Below are 27,411 nucleotides of genomic sequence, written 5' to 3'. Positions count from 1 at the left end.
ACATTGGCAAAATTATATATATTTATTTGCATTGTGCACAGGGAAATAAGTATTTGATCCCTTTGGCAAACAAGACGTAATACTTGGTGGCAAAACCCTTGTTGGCAAGCACAGCAGTCAGACGTTTTTTGTAGTTGTTGATGAGGTTTGCACACATGTTAGATGGAATTTTGGCCCACTCCTCTTTGCAGATCATCTGTAAATCATTAAGATTTCGAGGCTGTCACTTGGCAACTCGGATCTTCAGCTCCCTCCATAAGTTTTCAATGGGATTAAGGTCTGGAGACTGGCTAGGCCACTCCATGACCTTAATGTGCTTCTTTTTGAGCCACTCCTTTGTTGCCTTGGCTGTATGTTTCGGGTCATTGTCGTGCTGGAAGACCCAGTCACGAGCCATTTTTAATGTCCTGGTGGAGGGAAGGAGGTTGTCACTCATGGCTCCATCCATTCTCCCATTGATGCGGTGAAGTAGTCCTGTGCCCTTAGCAGAGAAACACCCCCAAAACATAATGTTACGACCTCCATTCTTGACAGTGGGGATGGTGTTCTTTGGGTCATAGGCAGCATTTCTCTTCCTCCAAAAACAGCGAGTTGAGTTAATGCCAAAGAGCTTGATTTTAGTCTCATCTGACCACAGCACCTTCTCCCAATCATTCTCAGAATCATCCAGATGTTCATTTGCAAACTTATATAAAGCTTTGAATCCGGGAATTATATCATAGACTAGGCGATCGAGCGGCACATGCGCACAGCCACAGCAGACGTGCACAGATGCCAAAGACGTCAAGTCTGAGCGGGCCGAATCCACTGCACTGGAGCAGGAGTGTCCTGTAGCCGGAAAGCCAGAGAACACTACAACACAAGAAACAGAGCAATGGTCAACCTAGAAGCTCTACGTGTTCATATCGATCAACGATGGTGGCACAGGGGAAGCTGAACCATACCACGCCAGAAACACCTACCATTTCATAACGGATCGCTACAAGCCGGGAAACACCCCAAGCCTTAACCCCCTTAAAGATGATCACAGTAGTAGGTAAACTTTATGCAGGCAGGAACCTTAGACCTGCAGTAACGAAGACATTAAAAAAAACACATTGTGTATGGGGTCTGTATACTCGCTAACTATATATGCCTATCCATCTATTATGCTAATGTATTCTGTTTAGTTGTAGATGGACTGGTTCTAAGGAAGCCAAGGATGTGGTAATAAACATTCTGTGCTGTTGAGGACGAAACAGGAAAGACCTACATAGTCTAGAGGTGCCATCTACAGGTCATGTATATTCTGTATATGAAGGAGGACAGTCAGCTCTCCTGACAGGTCTGTTTTAGTAAATACATAAAACAACAATTCTGGAGAGTCTTTTCTTATAACTCTGCGTTGTGCTGTTCCTCTTTTATTCCTCCTGGAAATGTATGAAAAAATTGACTACTGGGCATTAACATTTTGTGAATGGAGTATGACAGGTCCATTTTAACACCAAGGATCATCAAGTAAGTTTTTGGAGAAGTGGTGGTAAGTGCACCACTAAATGTAACAACATTTATCTGATACTGTCATTTGCTGATTATTGCTGGAATATTTATGGATACTACTGCTAAATAGTTACAGGTCATTACTGCTGCTTCCGGCATTACTAGTCATTTGTAGGTTACCAAGGATTACCACTAATTTTAACTTACATGTAGTTCCTATAACTGGGCATTACTACTAATTCTGACATTATTATCAGGTTTGGCTGATATTTAAAGTTTGCACAATGGATAGAGTCATTTTACAATAAATAGCAGACAGTGAAGGGGTTGAAGATGCTCCTGAGTGCTTTCTCTCCTTACTTAATATTACAGTTGAGGATGTCTATCATATGTAAGGGATAGTTAATGCTACTTTTCCAGGAGTTCAAGGATTTTGTTATACATACACTGTGGAGCATCAAGACCCCATATGAAGTCTAGATGCTCCCATTTTGGAATCTGTTTATGATAGACCAGGTTGCGGAGTTTAGGGAGCAATGAGGCAATATCCAGCTGGTCAGCAAGCCAATCATGTCCGCCACTCCAGAGAGCTGTGGGGACATTCATGTTTGTCACATTGTACAAAGGGGGAGTGCTCTGAAAAAAAAAACATGGAGAATATAAATATACAGTGAAACCATCCCCATAAGACAACATCTTTGAGGGGACCATCCCCATAAGGACCAGATTTAAAGAGGCTCTGTCACCACATTATAAGTGCCCTATCTTCTACATAATGTGATAGGCCTGGCTGTGTCCATTTGTAAGTATGGCCTTTTTCTGTGTTTTTTGTATATGTCCCCTTGTTTTTATCTGTTTTATAATGTGATAGGCGCTGTAATGTATTTAGAAAAACTATCATTTTTGACGGAATTATGACCTATATTAGCTTTATGCTAATGACTTTCTTAATAGATAACTGGGCGTTTTACTTTTTGACCAAGTGGGCATTGTACAGAGGAGTGTATGACGCTGACCAATCAGCAGCATATACTTCTCTCCATTCATTTATTCAGCAAATAGTGATCCTGTGTTGTTCACTATGTGCAGCCACATACTCACATTACTGAAGTGCCTTGAGAGTTAATAGACATCGCGTCCAACCAGGACGGGATGTCTATTCACAATCCCAACACTTCGGTAACGTTTGTGTGGAACTTACAGCACAGCAAGCGTAATCTCGCGAGATCACGCTGTAAATCACACTTGCTGTCATTAACTCCCACACTAACATTACCGAAGTGTCGGGATTGTGAATAGACATCCCGTCTTAGACGCGATGTCTATTAACTCTCAAGGCACTTCAGTAGCGTTAATGTGTGAGTATGTGGCTGCACATAGTGAACAACACAGGATTACTATGTGCTGAATAAATGAATGGAGAGAAGTGTATGACGCGGATTGGTCACTGATTGGTCAGCGTCATACACTTCTCTTTACAACGCCCACTTGGTCGAAAAGCAAAACACGCCCAGTTGTCCATTAAGAAAGTCATTAGCATAAATATAAAATAGGTCATAACTCAGTCAAAATTGATTGTTTTTCTAAATAAAAAACACTGCTGTGATCTACATTACAGCGCCGATCACATTATGAAGGAGATAGGCCACTTATAATGTGGTGACAGAGTCTCTTTAATTACATTATACTCTATGTACTGTACAGTGGACTTCGTCAAAAAGACCACCTCCTTTTTGGACAATGAGATCACCCCTTTTTGATCAGGATTTTTGCTAGGAATCCATATATAAAACAACGTGACACTTCTCCGTGCTGTTGTGTCCCATGAAATGCATTGTGGGAGAGCAAGAACTAGAGGACAGGAGGGAGCCATAGAAGGTGAGGGAGCTGCCAAGCTTTGAATCACTGCTTTTGCTTTTCTCTTTCTCAGCGGCGATGCCGCCCTTGATTAAAGATGCAGCTCATTGGAGGACTGGGTGAGGCCAGAAGGGGGGAGTTGTCAAGCTTTGTGTGCAGATAACAGCAACTGGCACATGAACAGAACTCAGCTTTGAGGAGCCATGCTGGTGACTGAGAAGGAGTGGAGCCATGCTGGCGACTGAAGAGAGGGAAGCCATGCTGGGAATTGAGAAGAAGAGAGCGATGCTGAGGATCTAGAAGAAGAGAGCCATGCTGAAGAATGAGAGGAAGAGAGCAATGCTGAAAAATGAGAAGAGGAGAGCCATGCTGGGGACGGAGTAGGAAAGTGTAGCCATACCGGGGATTGAGAAGAGGGGAGCCATTTTGGGGACTGAGATGAGATAAACCATGCTGGGAAGTAAGAAGAAGGGAGCCATGCTGAAAAATGAGATGAAGGGCACACTGGGGAGCTAGGGACTGAAAAGTTGGTGGAGTCATCCTTGAGACTGGCAAGTAGAAGGAATTTATCCTGAGGAATGAGAAGGAAAGTGGAGCCATACTGGGGACTGAGGAGAGTGGAGCCATGCTGGAGACGGAGAAGGATACTGTACAGTACTATGCAGTACTATGTGCAATTTTTGCTGGTCCTCTCAGAGGTTAACTTTTTGTAATAAATCATTAACACAATCAAAGACAAAAACACAGGAGTTGTCTACAATATGTCCTACTTCATGTAGGCAGTTGACAATTATAAGGAAACTCCTAAGTCTCAGATGGCAGCCAAATGTGTATATACCACACCTGCTATTTTCCCTATGTACATTGTTAACCTGTACACTGTTCCTCCGTGCTCTCCATGTATGCCATGAACCTGCCCGGGAACTGCAACACATTTACTATTTCTGAAGCTCATTCAACTGCTGTGCTGACAAATAAGTAGAATATTTTACTACCTCAGCAGTAACTATTAAATATGGTGCACAGTTAGGGTTACAACCAAGCCGATAAACCACCGTTCCAGATGATATTAACGCTGGGAGGCCAGTGCCAGTTAAAGTTTTTATCATTAGTTTTTCCAGTAATTTTGCATAATAAGACAGCTTAGTTCCTATTTCGATTGGATACTACTCATTTGGCATGCCACTCAGCCCAGGGAACCTCAGCAGCATCAGTATTAGATAAAGTTGGGGATAAGTCCCGGCAGGAGGTTGCTGCGGGCAACGCAATAGAGAGCCAGAGACATGCCCATCCAGCAGTTGAACATGCGCACTGCCTGCCTGGGCATCCCTGAGGGTCAAGAGCGGAGGGTGGAGGAAGAAGAGGAGGATAGTGACTGCTTTACAGTATGTCTGTGTGTGTTTGAGACTCCCATACTTAAATGGCAAATCACACTCCGTGTAAAGCCATGCCCCCAAACCACACTCACTTTGTACTTGTGATAGGGTGTACAGTATTTACACATTCTGACATTTTTGGTTGCAATTTTGCACAAAAATGTAACAAAACTAATACTTATGGGTGGAAAAGTTGGCATCCCTATTTTTAGACATCTTCACTACAAAAAGAGGTTATCTTTGTGAGACAACATCTGTAATAAGGCTTTTGAATTTCTAAGAATAAATACACAAAATGAATATTACCTGGTTATAATGCTTCATATTGCCTTCATAGCCCCAGTCAAAAGCCTGTAGTTTCCCATTGTTGATAGCCTAAGTAATAAGTCACACATGTGTGTTTATTTCATTACAATATATAAATGTTTTGAACAATTTCACAAAATAATGAAAGTGCTATTTCCAAGTATGTGTTCTTGATGAAATGTACCTCAGGACCTACTATTACATTAATTGTCTTACCATACATTTGTAGCCATTTCTTCCTGACTGCTGCCTTTATTGTAATGAATCCTATCTCTAAGGAGTGACGGATCCAATGATGGCTGGAGTTTCTCAGGACATGAAAACGTTATCCAGGAGAAGAAGTGGCCGATCCTCATATGGGCGGTTTGTGTGGCTGCCTGGGGCCCAAGGCTCCCATGGCCGCCCAAACTGCACATAGTTTAAAAAAACTATGCAGGGCTGCTGCTGACCGCATTTCCGCTGTCGTCGGTCCCAACTTCTGATGAAGAAATGAAGGCTGCGGGCAGGGGCGGGCTTGGTCAGGGAACAGGGGGTATGCACCGCGGCCACGCTACCTACATTTTTAGAGGCTGTCTTATTTTATCTAGCAGACGTTCGGCACATCTGCTAGAACACACCTCCCTGACGCTGCATACATCGCCAGAGCAGGACAGGAGGAGCACTCTCTTCACATTCTGAGGTCTGAAGAGAAGAGCAGGGCAGTTAGGTGAGTGAGCTGTGGCAGACCCATGTAAAAGAGTGAGCACCGCTTACTTCACTCACCCTCCTGCCCCCACTAATGTTATAGAGATTAGCCGATGCTAGGGGGGGATTATGCTGGAGGGAGATGTCTGACCATCTGACTGACTGCAGAGGGCTCTATGGGAGGCATATAATCTCCCCCGTAAAGCCCCTAGTCTGAGCGTATAACTGACTGCGGAGGGCTCTATGTGCAGGGAAATTATTGGCCACCCATAGAGCCCTCTGCAGTCACTCAGATGCTCAGACCCTTCCTTTGCCATATAATCCCTCCCATAAAGCCCTCAGTAGTTATTATACTGCAGGGGTAAAGTCAGAGTATCTGACTGACTGTTGAGGGCTCTATGGCGGGGATAGCTCCCCCGTTACAGAGCCATAAGAGTCAGATGCTCAGACCCAGCCAGCATCAAGGAAAATAAATAGCAGTCTATTCACAGGTTAACGGGTTTGCATAGCATTTTTTCACCATGTGTTGCGTATACGGCAGCAACATTTTCTGTGACGGTTGCCTAACAATGGCATCCATCACTCATAGGCTAATAAGGCATCCTTTAACGTTTACGTCATAAGAGCATTTCAGGGAGTATACGTTAAACAGATGCCATCATATCTCATGTCCAACAGATCCCACTGTTAGGCTTTCGTCACAGGCATACATCAAACTTAGGCGCCAATGTTGTCAAATGCTTTTAATAAAAAAAGTTTTGTGTAGAATAGTAGCCTGTATTGTACTGTACCTGTAACCAATGTCTCATATTCTGCACAGATGTTCCAGCAGGACAGTATGAAGTGTACACATGTACACGAGTCTAAATGATAGAAGTAAACAAAATTAACCACAAAGTTTCAAACAAGATTTATAAAAGGAGTACAATTTCAATCTGGAATTGATGTGTGGCTAGAAAGTGGGCATGAGTCAAAGAAGTCTACACTGTTTGGTGCTTAGTTATATGGAGTGAGTTAACAGCCATTTACAATGCTGTAAGAAGCTCTTTAGACATTCAAGTGGATGGGAAAATGGCAGGACTTATATTTGAAATTGGAGTGAGGTGCCCAGATAATATGTAGGAAAGGGGCCACCACATGTCAGAGGACCCCTCTGCAGTCTGGCCGCATCCACAGTTTTACATATAACCTGCATGTCTCCTTTTCATCTGCAATATTGTCCAATTCAGAAAGTGTGCATTAAATTAAGTATTGCTGATAAAGATCTGGGGTACATGCTAGGTTAGGTTGGTGTTGTCAGGTCAAAGTACATTTGCAGACCTAAACATGAATAATCCAAAAATATGGCTGCCACATGGATCACTACACATCAAATGCATTCAAAATTGTGATCTATCTACCACACAGATATCGTGCAGGATATCACAGGAAGTTCATGGTACTACAATGTATTCAGAAAGTGTTTAGACTTTTACCATATTTTGATACATTAAAGCCTTATTCAAAAATATATATATTTTTTCATCAGTCTACACCAGACATGGGCAAACTACGGCCCGCGGGCCACATACGGCCCGTTAGGCTTTTTAATCCGGCCCGCCGAACTTGTCCAAATAATAGTAAAAACCTCCTTTTTTTTTTCCCCTTTCCCTGCAATGCCCACGTTTTCCCAATAGATGGCGCACTCAAAACACATTGACCGTTGTTAATTAACGCCGAAGGACGGATATATCCGTCCTCAGCAGCTGCTAGTTCGCGCAGGAGGACGGATATATCCGTCCTGTGATCGCGCGGGTACTGACAGTTTACCCACGCGATCAGCGGCAGGAGCACGGCTGTTATACACAGCCTGGCTCCTGCTGCAACTGCCGGAATCGAAGCACGCGCCGATTCCGGCAGTTTAACCCATTAAATGCCGCTGTCAACAGTGACAGCGGCATTTAATGTGTTTGACAGAGGGGGGAACTCCCTCTGTCTCCCGATCGGCGCCCCCGCAAACAAATTGCGGGTCGCCGTCGGGTTTCCATGACAGCCGGGGGTCTAACAAAGACCCCCAGGTCTGTCTTCAGCATCTGCCTGTTAGGCGATGCCAGAGGCATGACCTAACAGGTTGCCTGTCAGTTTTACACGGACAGGCAATAATGCTTTGGTATACGAAGTATACCAAAGCATTATATATGCGATCGGCACATCGCATAGTGAAGTCCCCGGTGGGACTAAAAAAAAAAAAGTAAAACCGTTAAATAAAGTTTGTGAAAAAAAAAATAAAAAAAATTACAGTCAAAGTCAAATAAAACTACTTTTTTGCCCCAAAAAGTGGTTTTATTTAATAAAACGGTCAAAACAAATCACACATACACATATATGGTATCCCCGCGATCGTAACAACTTGACCAATAAAATGAACACATTAATTAAACCGCCGGATGAACGGCGTCCAAAGAAAACGCAAAAAACAACGGCAAAATTCTCTCTTTTCTCCCATTCCCCCCATAAAAAATAAAATAAAAGTTAATCTATAAGTCCTATGTACCCCAAAATAGTACTAATGAAAACTACACATTGTCCCTCAAAAATCAATCCCACGTACGGCCACATCGACGGAAAAATAAAAAAATTACGGCTCTTGGAATGCGGCGATGCAAAAACAAGTAATTTTTTTCTAAAAGGGTTTTTATTGTGCAAACGTAGAAAAAACATATAAAACCTTTACACATTTGGTATCCCTGTAATCGTGCCGACCCATAGAATAAAGTTAACATGTTATTTACGCTGCATAGTAAACGGCGTAAATTTATAACGTGAAAATTAATGCTGGAATAGCTGCTTATTTTCAATTCTCTCCTAAAATAAAGTTAATAAAAGTTAATCAATATGTTATAAGCATCTAAAAATGGTACAATTACAAAATACAACTCGTCCCGCAAATAACAAGCCCTTATACGGCTATGTCGACGGAATAAAAAAAGAGTTACGACTCTTGGAATGCGACCGTGGAAAAAGCAAAAAATAATCCTTGGTCATTAACGTGCAAAATGGCCCGGTCATTAAGGGGTTAATGTGGCGCGTATTTCTCTTTATTTCACTTTAATTTTCACTTCGTTTCACGTCACCATTAAGCCCTTCGGTTTTCAAAGAGTACAATATCAGCCGTCACTTTGCCACGAAGCATGCAAACTATGCTAGCAAGCAGTCAACACAAGAACGGGCGGCTACTGCTCAGAGGTTGGCAGCTAATTTACAGTCAACAGAACTTTTTTCTTGATAAATCACAGTGCGTATGTTATTTTAATCTATTTACATTTCCTCCTCCCAGTATCTGCGAAATAGTATGTAAATGCCATATCTTGCATATTCCTTGAGACAAATTTATTAACTGATAAGGGCTATTTTTCACATTTGAAAGACAGTTAATAAATTGGGTTGTAGTGTTCTTACTGTGCTATGAGGTTGCACACACTACATTTAATGCTTTAGTATATCCGGCCCAAACACTCCCTCCAAATGCTCCTGGCCCGGCCCCTCTGTCAAATTTTAGAACCCATTGTGGCCCGCGAGTCAAAAAGTTTGCCCACCCCTGGTCTACACAAAAGCTAAATCAGATTTGTTTCAATTTATGCTCCTTATGTACAGTACTCTTCTTGAGACATTGCCTTTATAGTCAGCCTTTTGTCCTATAGACCTCTCCTCCTTCCTAGTTCGCTAACAGGAAGTTGCCATCATTGTCTGCCATGTTACATATACAGTGGGGCTGCGGCCCGGTCACAGTCTCTAAAAGCCTGCTAGCTTATATTGCATTTCCTCCTCTTCCCTCCTCCCTCTCACACTGGAGAAACTGTCAGCTTAAATCCTTGCTCATTCTACAGCGATTACAGACCTTTATTAGCTAGAAAGTTCCCTGTACAAATATAGACAGTTTGTAATTCTCTCTCTCTCATTGAGTTACTGGGCAAAAACTCACGACTGCTTTCTTCCAAAAACACGTCCATAGGTTATGCGTGGTATTGCAGGTGTGGCACTGTTTCTGAGATAAAGCAGTTATGGTTTTTTTTAATCCTGGATAACCCTTTTAAAAAGGACAGAGCCGAGCTATGTGCGGGATGCTTTACGGCGGCACATAGAGTCCCCCATGCATTTCACGCTGGAGATTTTCATAGCTCACAACGAATTGATTAGACTGTATACAATTATAGCAAACTCTCAGTTGTGAGAAGTATTAGATTTATTTTTTGAACTTTAAAGAGGCTCTGTCACCAGATTTTGCAACCCCTATCTGGTATTGCAGCAGATAGGCGCTGCAATGTAGATTACAGTAACGTTTTTATTTTTTAAAAACGAGCATTTTTGGCCAAGTTATGGCCATTTTTGTATTTATGCAAATGAGGCTTGCAAAAGTACAACTGGGCGTGTTGAAAAGTAAAAGTACATCTGGGCGTGTATTATGTGCGTACATCGGGGCGTGTTTACTACTTTTACTAGCTGGGCGTTCTGATGAGAAGTATCATCCACTTCTCTTCAGAACGCCCAGCTTCTCGCAGTGCAGATCTGGGACGTCACTCACAGGTCCTGCATCGTGTCGGCCACATCGGCACCAGAGGCTACAGTTGATTCTGCAGCAGCATCAGCGTTTGCAGGTAAGTAGCTACATCGATTTACCTGCAAACGCCGATGCTGCTGCAGAATCATCTGTAGCCTCTGGTGTCGATGTGTCCTCGCTCGTCTGACACGATGCAGGACCTGGGGCAGGAAGTGAGTGACGTCACAGCGTGATCTCTCGAGAACACGGCTGTGTCTGCACTGCCAGAAGCTGGGCGTTCTGAAGAGAAGTGGATGATTCTTCTCGTCAGAAAGCCCAGCTAGTAAAAGTAGTAATAACGCCCCGATGTACGCACATAATACACGCCCAGTTGTACTTTTACTTTAAACACGCCCAGTTGTACTTTTGCAAGCCTCATTTGCATAAATACAAAAATGATCATAACTTGGCCAAAAATGCTCGTTTTTTAAAAATAAAAACGTTACTGTAATCTACATTGCAGCGCCGATCTGCAGATAGGGGTTGCAAAATCTGGTGACAGAGCCTCTTTAAATGTAAATATGACTGTTACAATTCACTGACAGCAAGAAGAGATCTTAAAAATGTGAGGAATTGGAACACATAGGGGGAGAATTACTTAGACTGATGTTACATACACCAGTGAAAGAATGAACGTCGCTGTAGCAGATGCGATAAATATATTGAAATGCACACGCCTAAATTTGTTGCATCTTCGGTTCTCCTGGCGCCAGTAAGGGAAATCATTCTGGCATAAATTTATGTAAATAAGCCTGGCTGCGGGTACCCCTGCTTCCTACTGTTAGTCTTCGCTCACTTTTTTGAAAAGTGGAGAAGGTGGCTGAAAAATAAAAAAAGTCGCAACATTTTTGCACATATTGCGACTTTTTATTGCTTAATAAATTTCCCCCATATTATTTTTTAGAAATGTGCATACATTTTCATTCCACAATGAGTTTACATGTTGAACATACCATATTTAGGTTATTACTATTAAACCCGCACAGGAGGAAAAACATGTTACCACATAAGTTATCCAGTACAGAATGATTACAAAAATGTCTGGAAAGGTACTTAATAATTCTGGATTGTGGCATGAAGATCTTATCACCAAAAAAGGTCTGAAAGAAAAAAACAAGACAAAAGCCTCACTCATATATGACAATTTCAAAAATACAAAACTAACATACACAAACCTTTCAATTTATATACAGCAGACGTGTTGTAAATACTAAGTGGTAATCCTATACAGGAAACCTCTCAGTAAAAATAGTTTTTCACATGCGTACTGCATGAGAATATATAAAACTTTGTAATATATATGTTATTAGGGGAAAGTGGTTTCTCCCAGAAGCCTACAGTTCCCCTTTCCCTGCCTGCAGGCTCTCTGTAAGGCTATGTTCACACAGGGTGGATACGCTGCGTAAAAGCACACAGCGTATCTGTCCTGGTCACCGCATGAATTCCAGCCGAAAAACTGCACCAAATTGTGGTGCTGTTTTTCGGCCTGGAATGTCTGCTGCTGAAAACTGTACGTGAAAAAAAAAAAAAAAAAGTTTCATACTTACCTGTAGTAATGGTGACACTTCCCTCTGCGATACTGCAGCCCGGCCTCCGGGGATGACATTTCATCCCATGTGCCACTGCAGCCTGTGATTGGCTGCAGAGGTCACATGGGATGAAACGTCATCCCAGGAGGCTGGCTTGGACGAAGAAGCACAGAATTCTGGGTAAGTATAAGATTTATTTTTTTTTTTAATTTGCAGCGGAATCGCAGCTTTTCCTCCGCAAAAACTGCAACATCTGCTACTTGTTGCGGGTTTTACCTCCCCATTAATTCAATGGGGAAAACCTGCAACAAAAATGCAGCGATTATGCAAATACAATGGACATGCTGCGGATTAAAAAACCGCACCGCAGGACAATTTCTAAAAGGTTTTTTTCTGCTTATCATTTATGCAGCGAGTGGATGAGATTTGTTCAAATCTCATCTACTTAGCTGCTACTGTATTATGCTGCGGATTCTCAAAAATCCACCTAGTCTAAAACAGTGAATACTAGACAGGAAGGAGGAGGGAAGATCATGTCATGCTGTGAGAGGGGAAAGGGAGCTGCAGGACGGGCACACCCACTCAGCACAGCTAGGCTGGAGCTTTTTTTTTTTTTAGTAAGCGATATTCATTTATTGTTAATCGCTGCATGCTGGGATTTCAGAGATACACACTTGTCTGGAGCGATTTTGAATAGATTTTCAAGCTACTGAATGCATTCCTATAGACAGCGATTTATCGCGCTCTACAAAACACCAGTCTAGGTTTAGCCACAGCCTTATAGAGAGAAAATTTGCAGACAACGAAGTGGGAAAGAAAAGTAGAATTGCAGATTATATGCAGTTTAGATACAAAAATTTTTGGCTGCTCTACATCTACATGTAATTATTTTTGTTTTTATAAAATAAATGTTAACATCTACTCCTGATTAACGGCTAAAGAAATCTGCAAATGCAAACTGTAAACTGGGCTTCAGGTATATTTACACATAGCAAAAACCTCCCATAAGAACTGCACGGTTTATAAGGAATGTTGCATTTTTTAAACTAAACACACAATGTGGTCCATGTTTTGTGGTGGCTTTCCCATGAACTTAATTTTGGCAAAAAAATACAGTATAAAGAAACAGGCAAAAACCACAATCAGATTATTTAAAATATTGCTCTAGGAACAGGATGACTCACAAAATTCATACCATGTTCAAGATGTTCAACCATTTGAAATGGTCCCACTGAACGTATGGCCCAACGTAAGCAACTGTACGCCTATTTATATTCATATGTCTGCTATTGACCCCCATAAAACAAAAAAATATGTATTGCACGGTATACATTTCTTTTTGTACACATTTGGGGGCTGCAGGAAACTTTCTAAACGTATGTTAGAAGGAGACTCTGCTAGCCTATGTTTGGCCACTAAATTCTATTGGAATATATAAAGGGAGATTTTCCTTTTAATTTAAATTTAGGGCTCATTCAGATGAGCGTGTTACTCGTCCATGTGACGGCCGTTAAAACAACGGCTGTCACACGGACTCATGTATTTCAATGGAGCCGTACACACAGCAGTGGTTCTAACGGAGCGTGTGAAGGGTCCGTGGAAAAATAGGACATGTCCTATTTTCTTGCGTTTTCACGCATCCCTCCATCGGCTCTAATTTTCACGTCCAAAGTTGCCCACGCTCATGTTAATGTAGCCTTACATTTAACCTTATATACATAGATTACATCTGCCTCCCTTGATGAGGGAAGCCCAACATGATGCCACTCCTAAAGTGATCACCCAGAGCATGTGGCCATCATCGCCAGTCTGTTACTTAGTAGTCACTTACCCGCATCACATTTCGTCATACAAGTAATATATTGAGAATGTTGTTCATATTTGTAATGTACACTAAAGGGCCATTCTCATTACATTTATGGCCAGCTCTTCATTTGTTTTTGGTAGAACTGTATGACTATAAGATCTGAGCCAGGCCTCTGTAGCCTTTCTCTGCTGATTTTTGGTTTGGATAACATATTGAACACCTTCAATTATAGTCTGTTCAACTATATATTTTTGACTAAGTTGATAAAATACACTATAGTATTGGAACACCTACAGTACACAAAACCTACAGGAGATTTTATGACAGTTTTTCTGTACTGTACCTTGATCAAACAAGTTGGTATTAATCTGGCAGCTGCAATTGGACCAAGAGGATGTTGAACAGTAGCCACAGGAGCAAGACCAAAAAACATTTTAATTTTCTTTGCCAGTTGAGGAATGGTGGAAAATGCTATGAATCCTGAGATAATGGCAAAATAAAAAGATTCGCATTAAGGTGACAATTTTTGTTGTGATACTAAAATCAAATTAAATGATTCCTTAAAGGGGTTTTTCCACAATTGAAATTTATCACCTATTCACAGACTGACTACTGGGGGCCCTACTGCCGGGACTCCCACGATCACTAGAATCTGATCCTGAGACCACCCGTTCCTCACCAACGACCTTAGTGAGACGAACTGTGACTGGAGCGGTGCTCAGCTGTTTCTATCAGCCTCATAGACATTGAATGTAGTGGCAGGGTGCATTCTCGACCACCACTCCGCTAAAGTTTCTCCTCACTGTGGTCGTGAAGTGCGGAGGAAAAGGGGGCTTGGAACTAGTGATTGGGGATGGGGGGGCAGCAATCCTACATTTATCATTCGGATAAATGTCACTTGTGGGAAAACCCTTTTTACCCCTTCACTGCCAAGGATGTATGTAATTCATCATGACTTCAAACTCTTGCTGCAGCAAGAGCTCAGATTTGATCATAGTAAAGTTCAGAATCTTAGCTCTTAAAAAAATACCAGGCTCAATATTTGGGGGGCAGCACTAGAAGTCAGGGAGCAGCATGAAAAGTTTTATTTTCTGTTTTTGTGTCTAAATAAGGGAGGTACAAGTGACAGCAGGAAGAAAATTCAAAGTTCGTTACTGTAATGTCTCCAACCATCCAGTGACCTAAGGGGGGGGGGGGGGTAACAGGACCTTTTCTTTATGTTACCACCCATCTTACCAATGATAGGATATGTGCTCTCTGATTGTCACACTTAAGGCCCTTTTACACTGGCCAATTATAGGGCAAACGCTCGTTCATCTAATAATAATAATAATGTATGGGGACGAGAGATCGGTGTAACGAGCGCTCGTCCCCATACTAGCTTCTTGAGAAAGGCGCAAACGAGCACCGATCAACGAGCTGTGTCGTTAATTGGCGCTCGTTTACACGGCCAAGGATCTTCAGGGGTTTTTGTTTTTTTTGTCTTTATTCCTACTACAGGGGTAAGAAGACGAGCAGTTACACATATAATCACCCCTTGTGCCTAATCAGGACATTTGTGGACTCAAATGTTTATGGTATCTGGATCTAATATTTTAGGTCTATCCAGTTCTGGTGATTATGTGGAGATATGTGCATGTAGATATAGGCATAAGTGGTATGTATGAACTCTGCACATCTTGAACTTTTATTTTTAGCAGGCAATGTGCGTCTCAGACTCTGCTTGGGTCAGATCTTTAGATGCAAAAAAAATTTATAAAATTTTTTATGAAATGTTAGGCTTTTATGCAAAACTGCATGAAGGCGCACATGAGCATAAAGTGCCGGGTGGAATTTTCTCAATGTGCCAGGTGTCCACTTTCATATGATATATGGGTGTAGTGGTATAACATGATTTCTTTTATTTTATAATTCAGGTTTTGTGTGTCAAAAGTGGGAAAATTGTCTCGGCAGTAATAGGGTTAAAGGAAATGTATGAAATTAGAAAACATGGATGCTTTCTCCCGGAAACAGCGCCTCTCTCGTCCATGGGCTAAGCCTGGTATAGAGGATGAGCAGTAATACTAGACACAGCCCATGGACAAGAGTCCTGCCATTTCTGGGAGAAAACATTTGTGTTTTACTAATCTCCAAAAAAAACTTTAAGAAAACGTATCCAGTTTAGGGTTTGGTACACGGCCTAATGTCTAATGGAATATAAGATCCTGACGTTCTCCTCTTTCGTAAAATCCTTATATTCTATTCTGTTCATTTTGAGTTATCTTGGTGTAACAAATGCTGGATTTCCAAAAGGTGCCCCATTTGTAGCAATTACAAACAATGCCTATTGAAATTCAGCTTTCCTCAAGCCCTGAATGGTACAGTGCGCATGTTTAACCGATTGTCTTACAATGGTGCTGTATCACATCAGTAGCAGTTCTGGCATTATATTCATGAACAGAAAGTGTGGGATGAACAGTACTGGACGTTCAATATATTGCAAGTGTATTTAAGGACATAAAAAAGTGTAATTAAATAGTAAGATATTTTTATCAAATATATGATTATCAGTAAGCAATCTGTGGCTGCAACCTATGTGATGGAGGACAGAGATGGGGGGCTGGCCCGGATTCATAGGTCAGGTGTAAAACAAATATAAGAAAAAAATAGAATAGAAAGGGATTAAAAAGTCACATCTACAGTACCTAAAAATACTAATTAAAACGACAGCTCGCCCTGATAACATCAAGCCCTCACACCGCTTAATGGACTGAAAAATAAAAAGTTATGGGTCTTAGAATTTGGCGATACAAAACCATTTTTTAATCAAATATATTTTTCTTGGTAAAGGTAGTACATCATAAAAAAAATATATAAATTTGGTATAGCCGTAATCATATTGATCCGCAGAATAAAGTTAACATGACGTTTTTACCGCACAGTGAACACTGTAAAAATTAAACCCAAAAAACTATGTCGGAATCGCTGTTTTTTTGTCCATTCCACAAATTATTTTTTTTCAGATTCCCAGTACATTAAAACAGTGGCATTAAAAACTACAACTTGTGCTGCAAAAACAAGCCCTCATGCGGCCAGGTCGATGGGAAAAGAAAACAATTATGGCTTTTTAAATGCGGGTAAGAAAAATGGCTGCGGCGCCAAGTGTCCTTTACTGTAAAAATAAACCTAAGCAGGTTTTATATGTGATACCTAGTTTCAAGACAAATTAAGATTGGTGAAGGTCCCGAGGCAAAAAATTTAGTGGCAGTGCCATCCCACCTCTGAGACATGAATCACACCTGACCCCCTATTGAAGCCATTTATAAGAGAGGTGACCGTGCATACATGTGACTCTCTCCGCTAAAGTCTATAACTTATTGAGATAGTCGAGCTAGCGACTCTCTAGACTTCAAAAGGGAGAGCCACGCAAATTGGTGGCCATCTCTCCACAGGGTGGTTGGTGGAGACCCCAGAGCATATGCTCTCTATAATCATACACTTTATATATATTTTTTAATTTTAATTATAATCCACCTTCAAAAGGAAGCATAAAATACTCTTACCTATGGTGGTGCCTTGTGAATGAGCAATGTAATATAATTGCTTCTGACCCGTTTTTTGCAAAATAAAATCTATAACTGCAGGAAGATCTTTTTTTGCCATTTCATCATAACTGGAAAATAGAAGGATTATGGGATTAAATGTTTACATTATTTATTATTAGTGATAACTATAACACCAACATATGCTGTGGCCCTTTTATAATGCAGCACAAAATAATAAAAAAAAAATAGAGTACAAGAACAATAACAGTCACAAATAATTGGAATAATATCACACAGATTGTGACTTTTCCGTGAAAACACAATGATGGTGTATTCTAAATATCGGCCAATAATGTGTGTTTGGTACAGGGCACAGTACAGGGCACAGCCACATGTACAGATGCACCACTAGGTCTGGATAAACATTGAATGGGCTTTTTGCAGTCACTGCAGCTCCGTGGCCCCTTTGTTGTGCTGATTTGTTGGGGGGCAGCTGGCAGTGTGCAGGGAGAGGTGAAGAATTTGCGATCCTCCTCCTGTCCCTGTATGGCTGTAGATGACCCCAGGGAAAGGGGTAACAAACTTTTGCTATGTTAGTTATGTTATTATATGCTATGATACAGAAAAGGAGTGAGAAGATGAACATGTGCTTATCTAATCTCCCCTATGTGCCTAATTAAGGCTGTTCATTGATGGCCTGGACAAATACCAGCGTCCCAATCGCAGCACTGAATAAGTCACACCCAATCTTTAGTGTAAAGTTATAGTAATAAGAATTATCACGAGAGATGGATGGAAAAGATTCATGTTCAGAAAATAAAATTTGAACACAATCTTAGATTTTGTATAGGGGATGTAAAATGATATATCTATATAATCCACAATTTAATGTGCATGCAAAAACGAATTGGTGAATTTCCTCGGTTTCTGAATTTTTTTAGCACACAGCTGTGAACATAGACATTGTTTCTCCTTGATTAGTTCAGGGAGTGGGTGATCATTTCACCCGGTTTGTTTGTCTTTGTTGTCGTGTTATACCTTCCTGGTTTGTCTGGTCTTTGTCCTTGGTACGATAGTACACAGTATTGGCTTGCTCATTCTGGTTACGGCGATATGGCACAGTTGAAAGTCTGTACCCTTAATGTCAGAGGGTTTAATGTCCCTGAAAAACGCTCACAGGTCTTATATCACATGCACAAAGAGCGGGTGCAGATCCTGTTCTTACAGGAAACCAATTTTCAGGTGGGCCATACCCCTCAGTTTACTAACCGGTATTATCCGGTTTGGTTTCATAGTGCCAACCCGGACGGTAAATCCAAAGGGGCTAGTATTTGTGTCCATAAATCACTTGCTCATAAGACCATTGATGTTCTGATCGACCCAGGTGGTCGGTTTGTCTTTCTTAAGTTGTCTATTAAGAATAAGATTTTCACATTGGCTAACTTTTATCTTCCTAATCAGGACGCGGCTCGGGTGTGTCGTGTATTTCTCAGGAAATTAGAGGAGTTTTCGGAAGGTGTTTTACTTGTGGGTGGTGACTTTAATTTAACCTTTGACTCCAGGCTTGATACCTCCTCGGGCAGGTCTGCTGTTCCTAAGACACAATTGGCAGCCTTGAAGACTATGATGCACTCTATGCAATTGATTGACGTGTGGAGGGTTCTCCATCCCCAGGTACGAGAATATACTCATTTCTCTCCACTGCACAATATGTACAGTCGTTTAGATGCCTTTCTCGTTAGCCATCACTTGCTTACTTGGCACCCTACTTCTGAGGTGGGCCCCATGTTTTGGTCGGATCATGCACCGGTGTTTTTATCTCTTACCTTCCCTGACTCGGAGCCCACGTTCCAGTCTTGGAAGCTTAATGATAATCTCTTACGCGATACGGTATGTCTGTCCGCTCTTAAAGATACGCTTAGCTCCTTTTTCGCTGTACACGTTCATTACTCTACTCCGCTACCTTTACAGTGGGAGGCATTGAACTGCGTGGTTAGGGGTGTCCTGATCCAGAACGGTGCTCGTTTGAAGAGGGAAAAAGGGGTAGTTATTGCACGGCTATTGGAGCGGATACGAGAGTTGGAGTCCAGTCATAAGCGTGCTTCTTCCTCCTCTCAGGTGTTTTCTGAACTCACTACGACGCAAGAATCTCTGCGTTCCTTGCTAGACCAGTCACATGCTAGATTTCGGGATCGGATGCGCAAACACTCCTACGAATATGCGGATAAATGTGGTCGGACTTTAGCTCGGATTTTGCATCCCCGTACGCAAGCATCATATATCCCTAAAATTGTATCTCCCACTGGCGGCGAGATTCATGACCCAGTCGGTATTGCTGAATGTTTTAGGCAATATTACTCCACTTTGTATAACCTCAAAGGTAATTTTCAGGACATGCAGGCGGATGCGTTGCGAGAGAAAATTGATCAGTATGTACAAGACACGGCCTTGCCGTCTTTGGAGGCTGGGTATGCCTTGGGACTTGAGGACGAATTTTTGGAATCCGAAGTCTTACAGGCGATTGGTGATTCTCCTTTGGGCAAAAGTCCATGACCTGATGGGTTCAACAATAGATTTTATAAGACGTTCAAGGATCAACTTGCTCCCTTTTTGACGAAAGTCTTTAACTCTGTGTCTTCCTCTTGTCCCTTTGCGCCTCAGTCTCTTGAGGCTCATATTACTCTCCTACCAAAACCGGGCAAAGACCCCACGACGTGTGCAAATTTTCGGCCCATCTCATTGATTAATGTAGATCTAAAAATCTTTACGAAGTTGATTGCAGCCAGACTTTCTCCGCTATTACCGGGCTTGGTCACGGATGATCAGGTAGGGTTTGTACGGAGTAGAGAAGCCCGGGACAATACTAACAAGACCCTGCTTTTAACATCTTATTGTCAGTCACGACAGATATCGATGTGTCTACTTTCTGTCGATGCCAAAAAGGCCTTCGATAGGGTACACTGGGTGTTTCTCCGCAGTGTCCTGAATCAGGTTGGCCTTGGCTCTACCATGGTGGCCAGGATTATGGCACTATATCACAGGCCTACAGCTCGGGTACGAGTTAATGGTCTCTTGTCTGACTCTTTACCTATTGCAAATGGAACAAGACAGTGGTGTCCACTTTCACCTCTGTTATATGTGTTAGTCATGGAACATCTGGCCGTGGCACTGCGGAATAACCCTCAAGGTTCACCATTCAAGGTGTTTGCGTTGGGGCTCAACATCACAAGTTAGCACTGTACGCTAATGATCTTCTAATGTACCTCCAATGATTTCTTTGCCATCTTTGACGGGGGAGTTTGAACGATTTGGTCACTTGAGTAACTTCAAGGTCAATTATTCTAAATCGGAGGCACTGAATGTATCTCTAGACGCCCCTCTGGCTACCCATCTTGCTCGGGTTTTCCCGTTCAAGTGGCAAACTACATCTTTAAAATATTTAGGGATACATATCCCCACACAGTTGTCTGATCTGTTTACCCTGAACTACACACCTCTCTTACAGCGTACCTTGCGAGAGTTGGAGGCATATGGGGGTCGGCGCATGTCATGGTTCGGACGTATAAACGCGGTCAAAATGGATATTTTACCTAAATTTTTGTACATATTCCAAACTGTCCCCATTGTGGTCCCTGCGTCCTTCTTTAAGACCTTGCATAGGGCCATAACCAAATTTGTCTGGAGCTCATCTCGGCCTCGGCTTAGATTTTCTACTCTCAGTAGGCCCAAGACGAAGGGAGGTGCGGGCTTACCGGACTTTAAGCGCTACCATTATGCTGAGATTCTCATGAGGTTGGTTGACTGGTTCCGTGCGGCTGCGGGTAAGCAATGGGTACGAATCGAGAATAAAATGTCATCTCTTGCATTGTCCTCTTTACCTTGGTTGTCTGGTCTCCAGAGACCAACGTCCTCTCTGCCTTTCCTCACACGTCAGTTTCTTGTGATATTGGGAGCGGATCATTGGTACCCTGGACATTGTTCACCGTCCGGGTCCTTTGACTCCTCTGTTTGATAACCCTTCCTTCCGGCGGTGGGTGTTGACACATTCCTCTGTTGGGGGAGACAGGATGGTGGATACTTGGCGCAGACCCTTACACCTGAAGGTGCAATTTTGTCACTTAATGCTGTCTCTGAGGCCTGCCCGGGGAGACGATCAATCTGGTGGTCCTATTTTCAGCTACGTTCCTACCTCTCTTCCATGGGTGATTGCCTTGTGTTACTGCAGGGTAAGACTCCTCTGGAACATTATCTGTCCTTGACTTCTGCTCCTTCTCATGTGCTGTCCTATTTACATGGGATCCTCCAACCTGATTACTCCTTCTCTCAATTAACAAATTCACCACAGCGTGGGATGAGGACATGGGGGTTCGGCACTCTGAGGAAGAGTGGGGAACTTCTTTCTTCCTGGCCCATAAGTTACTGACTTCCTGTTTTGCTCAAGAGAAAAACTATAAAATACTTACCAGATGGTACCGCTGTCCTTCCCTTTTGCATAGGATATTCCCTGAGGTGCCTGCAGCTTGTTGGAGGTGTGGGGAGGCTCCTGGAACCATGTTGCACATTTGGTGGAATTGCCCCAAGCTCCGTCCCTTCTGGGAGATTTTTTTTAATCTTGGCAACAAACTTTTTGGTACTGACGTTCCTACCTCGCCTTCTGTTGGATTGCTCTCCATGGTCACTGGATCACTCCCACACCTCAAAACTGGGATTTTTAGACATTTTTTGACTGCAGCTAGAACGGTCATTCCGCGTCATTGGAAGTCTAGTACCGTGCCTTCCTTGAAGGAATGGGTAACGGAATTGAATGGGATTATGAGGATGGAGGAGCTGATGTCTGCTGATCGTGGTAGGCCTGAGTTTTTTGTTCAAACTTGGTCAGTTTGGTCTGAATTCCGGGAGGGTCCTGATATGCCTCTTTGGTTGGATGGCCTCTATTGAACATTCCTTTCGCCAAATTCTGTGTGCTTTTGTCCGTCTGTGTTTCCCTTCGTTGTCTTGTGTTTGTGTAACTTCGTGTTAGACTTTAAACGTATCATTACGTATCGCCTTTGGTACTGGTTTCCCTATATATTGCACTACCTTTATTGTAGTTATGATATTATTACCTACCATTAGGTTTTATTATGTAGTTCATATCACTTTGATGTTCAGGAGGCTACCTCCTGCCGTTACTCATATGTTTTTGTAACATTTATTGCAATTTGACTTTCTTGCATTGCACTATGTGCCAATTTTTGCAATTTTGTGTAATGTTTTATATGCTTTGTTTATTTTCTAATAAAAATGCGTTGATAATGAAAAAAAATAAATAAAGAGCATCTGTCATCACATTATAAGTTCCCTATCTTGTACATAATGTGATCGGCGCTGTAATGTAGATTACAGCAGTGCTTTTTATTTAGAAAAATGATCTATTTTCACCAAGTTATGACCTATTTTAGCTTTATGCTAATGCCTTTCTTAATAGACAACTGGGTGTGTTTTTACTTTTGACCAAGTGGGCGTTGTGGAGAGAAGTGTATGACGCTGACCAATCAGCATCATACACTTCTCCCCATTCATTTACTCTGTGTAGCGTCCATGGCCGCGGGAAATCGGGTTTACTCACCAGCGCTCACTTCCGCTCCGGTCTGCTGTGCCCCGTAGGGTGCGCGCGCGCGCTCTTGCCTGGCCTTAAAGGGCCAGCGTATGCACAAAGGAAATAGTCATCATCATCTACTGCCATGATTTCCTGGTCTATAAGAAGGCCCCAGGCCTTCTGATCCTTGCCTGAGCGTTGTTAGTTTTCCCAGTCTGTCTTGCAAATGGTCCCTTAGTGTTTCCCGTTCCAGTTGTTACCCGTGCCTTGTTACCTGTTCCTGTATCCCGTGCTGTTCTTGTTCCTGTGCCTATTAGAGTCGGAGTCGTGTCACGTCCAGTGTCATCTTCCACGTCCGGAGGAATCCGCCACGTCCGGAGGAATCCGCCACGTCCGGCGCAACCTGCGGCACCTGTGTCATCCGCCACGTTTGGCGTTATCTGCTGCACCCATCTCCATCAGTGCCAGAGCTGCGGCCACTGTCTGGACTATCCAGGTACCCTTGTGCAGGACATTGTATTGCTGGGGTTTCCGGTTGTTTGGCCAGCTGCCTCCTCGCTACGGTGGTACGTCCTAGTGGGTCCACTAACCCGCTATGTGACAGTACACTCAGGCCATGGACCCCGCTGGTCAATTTGAGACCTTGACGACATAAGCCATGCTGGCCGAGATGGAGGATCACGACAGCAATGATAAAACGCCTCCATTACGTCTGAAAAGAGGTCGTGTGCACATACCCTTACTGTGCACAGCCTGTTCATCAGAACGATTCTTGACATCCTCTGGACCCCTATCGTCGAAAAGTTGTTGACGTCCACAGGATCCCCTTTCACTGGATGTTTTTCTTTGATCACATTAACCTCAGTATGCTTTTGACACCGGTGAATGAGAATACCCCACAAGGTTGGCAGATTTTTAAATACTGGCCCTGGCTAGTCTAGCACCGATGACCATGCCTTGTTCGAAGTCACGCTGATTGCTTGATTTTTCCTATTCTAATGTGAATTCACACTGAAACTGATCCACAAAAAACTTGCTCACTTGATCTTATGCTGCTCTGGTAGACACAAAGACTAGTACAGCAGCTGTATAGTATAAGAACCCCACCAAACAGTTCCCCAATGTCTTATCTTCAATGACATGAGGAGAGTAGGATATGGGGGTTAACAATAAGAAACCACCTACATTCTAAAGGGGTTTTCCACTACCGGGCAACTGATGACCTATCCACCGGATAGGTCATCAGTATATGATCGGTGCGTGTCCGACACCCAGACCGATCAGCTGTTCCGGCTGCCAGCGGGAACCGACTGTCTTTGCACACTATAGCAGTTGGCTCCGTACACTGCATAGGGGCTGTGCAGCCGAACTGCAGCTCTGCCCCTATTCTGTGACCGGTGCCATCTGCTTCCGGCATGGATGTCCAGTGTCCGGAGGCAGCCGAAGCAGCGGATCGGTGCGGAGTCCGGGTGTCGAAAAAGCACCGATCATATTCTGATGACCTATCCGGTGGATAGGTCATCAGTTGGCCGATAGTGGAAAACCCCTTTAGAATGTAGGTGGTTTCTTGTTGGTAGTGGAAAACCCATTTACAGTTTTGATTGGAAGCTTACACAACTTTACAAATCATTTGTCTTGCAACAGTTTGCAAAAAGGTTTTCATTGCAGTAGAATAAAATATGCAAGACTGAACAACGTTCTAATATGGTGGTAATACTCATGATCTTCAGTCACTATGAGTTACGCAACATACATACATATATACACACAAATTTATTTTTATTTTTTAAATATTCATACCTGAAAGCCCAGAATTTGATGTCTGTAGGGGACAGAGTCTTGTGCTTCTGAGACCAAGTATTACCCCGACTGTTTCCCAACCACACATCATAACCTGCATCTGCCAGGATGAAACCCAGACTATTGTATTCAAAGTTGGTGATCCAGTTGCTGGCATCCCCAAGGAGGCCATGTTGTAGTAATACCACAGGTTTAGGCTCTAAAGTATTAAAAAGAGTATAAGGTATATAAATAAAATAAAACACCGCTATATATATATATATATATATATATATATATATATATATTTATTTTTTGTTGGTTTTTTTTCATACGTCACACGACAACCACTGGAAGAAAGTAGAATGTAAGTATCTTGAAACTTAATATGTTACTTGTCTTTGAATAATACTTGCCTGATATATTTGGCTGCACTGTAGCTCTACATTAGGGCAAGGGAATAATCGGAGACTTTAGATTTCCATTAATTAGAGCCTATGAGAATCAGAAGTTCACCTGTTTCAATGCTGAATTTCCTTCCCCCACTGCTTGCTCATATTAGCTGTTGTGTATAAGCAACAAACTCACTGTTATACTTTCCTCAAGAACGCCAAGATATCAGTGCATGGAGAACATACTACGTCACTAGTGAGAACAATAATCTAACCTCTGCCAAAATTATAAACTTTACATGTTAGCAACGTTCAAAGTGTTGCATTGGGGTACTTTAGTCCCACCAGGGTCCATCCTCCATCGATACAAGGACATTTGTACGTCCTCTTTTATTTATTTAAATGTTTTTCCATTTTACATTTCTCAAACGGAAAACAGATAACAAAAATCAAAGAGAACTCATGGGGATGTCATGTTATTTACAGCAGTGCATCGTAAGATACGTTTTCATCACATCTACAAGTGTGACAGAGACACGCAGGACCTACTGTACCCATCAGTGCCGCTCACCTGACGAATACAGGTTTCAGTGCATGATACCGCTGCTCTGTATACAGGATACAAAGCAGCTGTATCTCAAAAAGTAAAAAATATTTTTAATAAGAAGTAATTACTAAGTTGCACCAAACACACTGATACATATTTTTATTTAAATAATAAAAAAAAATTATATATGTTTTCAAAGGTGTACATAGCCTTTAATTAAAATGTATTGTTTCAAACTGAGACATCTCTGCAATTCATTTTAACCAAACAACTGGAAGTAGTTTGTAGAGAAAGGGATATTTTAGAAGAATTCATATGCACTCTAAATTATTTCGTATTGCCAATTTAACTTAAGGTGCTTGGTATGCACAGAAGTATCATTGATATCAACAAGAGTTCTCAAGAGGGTAACTCATAGCTGAATGGAGAAAACGTTCAAAGCAAACAATATTAAGTCAATATTTTCAATTCGGCACAGTATGTGGAGCTGTAAGGGTATGTTTACATGCAGTGTTTTCAGGCGTTTTTTCGGCGAGTAAGCACCCCGAAAAACGCCTGAAAAAAATGGAAGCTGAACGCCCCCAAACATCTGCACATTGATTTAAATGGAAAAAATGGCGTTTCGTTCAGACAGGGTGTTTTTTTACGCGGCCGTTTGAAAAAATTGATGTCATTTAGAAATTATTGCTGGTAAACAGGTGGGTCTCAAAGTCCAAACTATAGAACCGTAAGATCTGAATCTATAGTCCCTTCTAGTAAGCTGTAGATCACAAACCATTATTGCTCTAAATAAATGTAAAAGGAAATCAATACATCAAGGTGAACAATCATAACGTACCTCTAGAATGAGGCTTTATGCCATGTGGTATTCGGTTGACACTTAGGATGTACCCATCATCAGTGACCACCTCATACTCCTCACTTGGATATCCTCGGTAGCTGATTAGTTGAGTCTATAACATTATAGAAAATGTAATATTACATAATAATATAGTATATTATTCCGATTTAAAAAAAAAAAAAAAAAAAATCAATAGAAAAGGTTTCCCCTTTGGGGCTACAAAAAAGATGCATGTGGAGTGCAGAGAAATGTGGAGCGGTGCCAAATATAGAAACATAGATCAATAGAAATAGAAATTTGGTTTTGGGAAGTCATAAAAGAAAATGGAGAGATAACGTTGAGCAGAAGTTGCCTGACCTGTGTGTTGCCCACTTTGTCAGGATGGCTTATCTAGGTTGTTCATTATGGTGTATATAGTCCTATTTCTCTACTTACAGAAAGATAATTGGGGAGTCCCTTGATCGACCTAAACAATGAGAACCGGTCATTCTTCAGTAATCCATTCTAATATCTAAGGCAACTTTTAGCGTCAGTATTCACTATTGTGATTTTGAAATGTATTCATGAACCAGGATGAACAGTATGAACAATGCTATAAAACCTGCCAAGCAACTGTGCTGCAGTATACGCAACTTTGGAAGAACAGTAAATATAAGCAGATTATAAGCATCAGTAAGAAATACTACACCAATGTCTACAATCTATTTAGTATTTCGTGGGGAAGGGGATATTATTCCAAAATAGTGCTATACAATAGTGTTGTACGCTTCTACTTTTAAATCTACAACTTTGTCTGTGTTTAAATGTCAGATAGAGCTACTACAAATGATCACATCAATTATAAGAAGTAAATTGATAGATTAAATGGGTTCATCTGGCGAAATAGATACTTTATCGGCACAAATAAAAATAACATTAACAATGTAATGTAAAAAAAATTGTGTTGCTATATCTTTGAGTTATGCTAAAAATATGTGAACAAGTACAGAATTATTAAATGAGGAAAGAAAACTTACAACAGTCAGATACGCTTCAGGGTCCGGATTATAAGCAACACATTGATTATCGTTATAGTCGTCCAGCATTTGACTGGCACATCCAGAAATCATAATGGTCACCGCATACCAACTCCACAT

General features: G+C 41.8%; 1 protein-coding gene across 1 annotated transcript; it reads right to left on the bottom strand.

The window, feature by feature from the left end:
- Positions 1–1,887: 1,887 nt before the first annotated feature.
- On the bottom strand, positions 1,888–27,411 carry LOC142663828 (lysosomal acid lipase/cholesteryl ester hydrolase-like). Its single transcript, XM_075842656.1, has 9 exons — positions 27,292–27,411; positions 26,273–26,387; positions 24,517–24,715; positions 17,157–17,266; positions 13,958–14,094; positions 11,232–11,378; positions 6,494–6,565; positions 5,019–5,087; positions 1,888–2,115 (listed from the first exon to the last, which is right to left on the bottom strand). The coding sequence occupies exons 1-9, from the start codon at positions 27,409–27,411 to the stop codon at positions 1,888–1,890; spliced, it is 1,197 nt and encodes a 398-aa protein (XP_075698771.1).

The sequence above is a fragment of the Rhinoderma darwinii genome, chromosome 11, assembly GCF_050947455.1.
Source record: "Rhinoderma darwinii isolate aRhiDar2 chromosome 11, aRhiDar2.hap1, whole genome shotgun sequence".
Classification (NCBI taxonomy): domain Eukaryota; kingdom Metazoa; phylum Chordata; class Amphibia; order Anura; family Rhinodermatidae; genus Rhinoderma; species Rhinoderma darwinii.
This window is presented reverse-complemented; position numbering and strand designations above follow the sequence as displayed.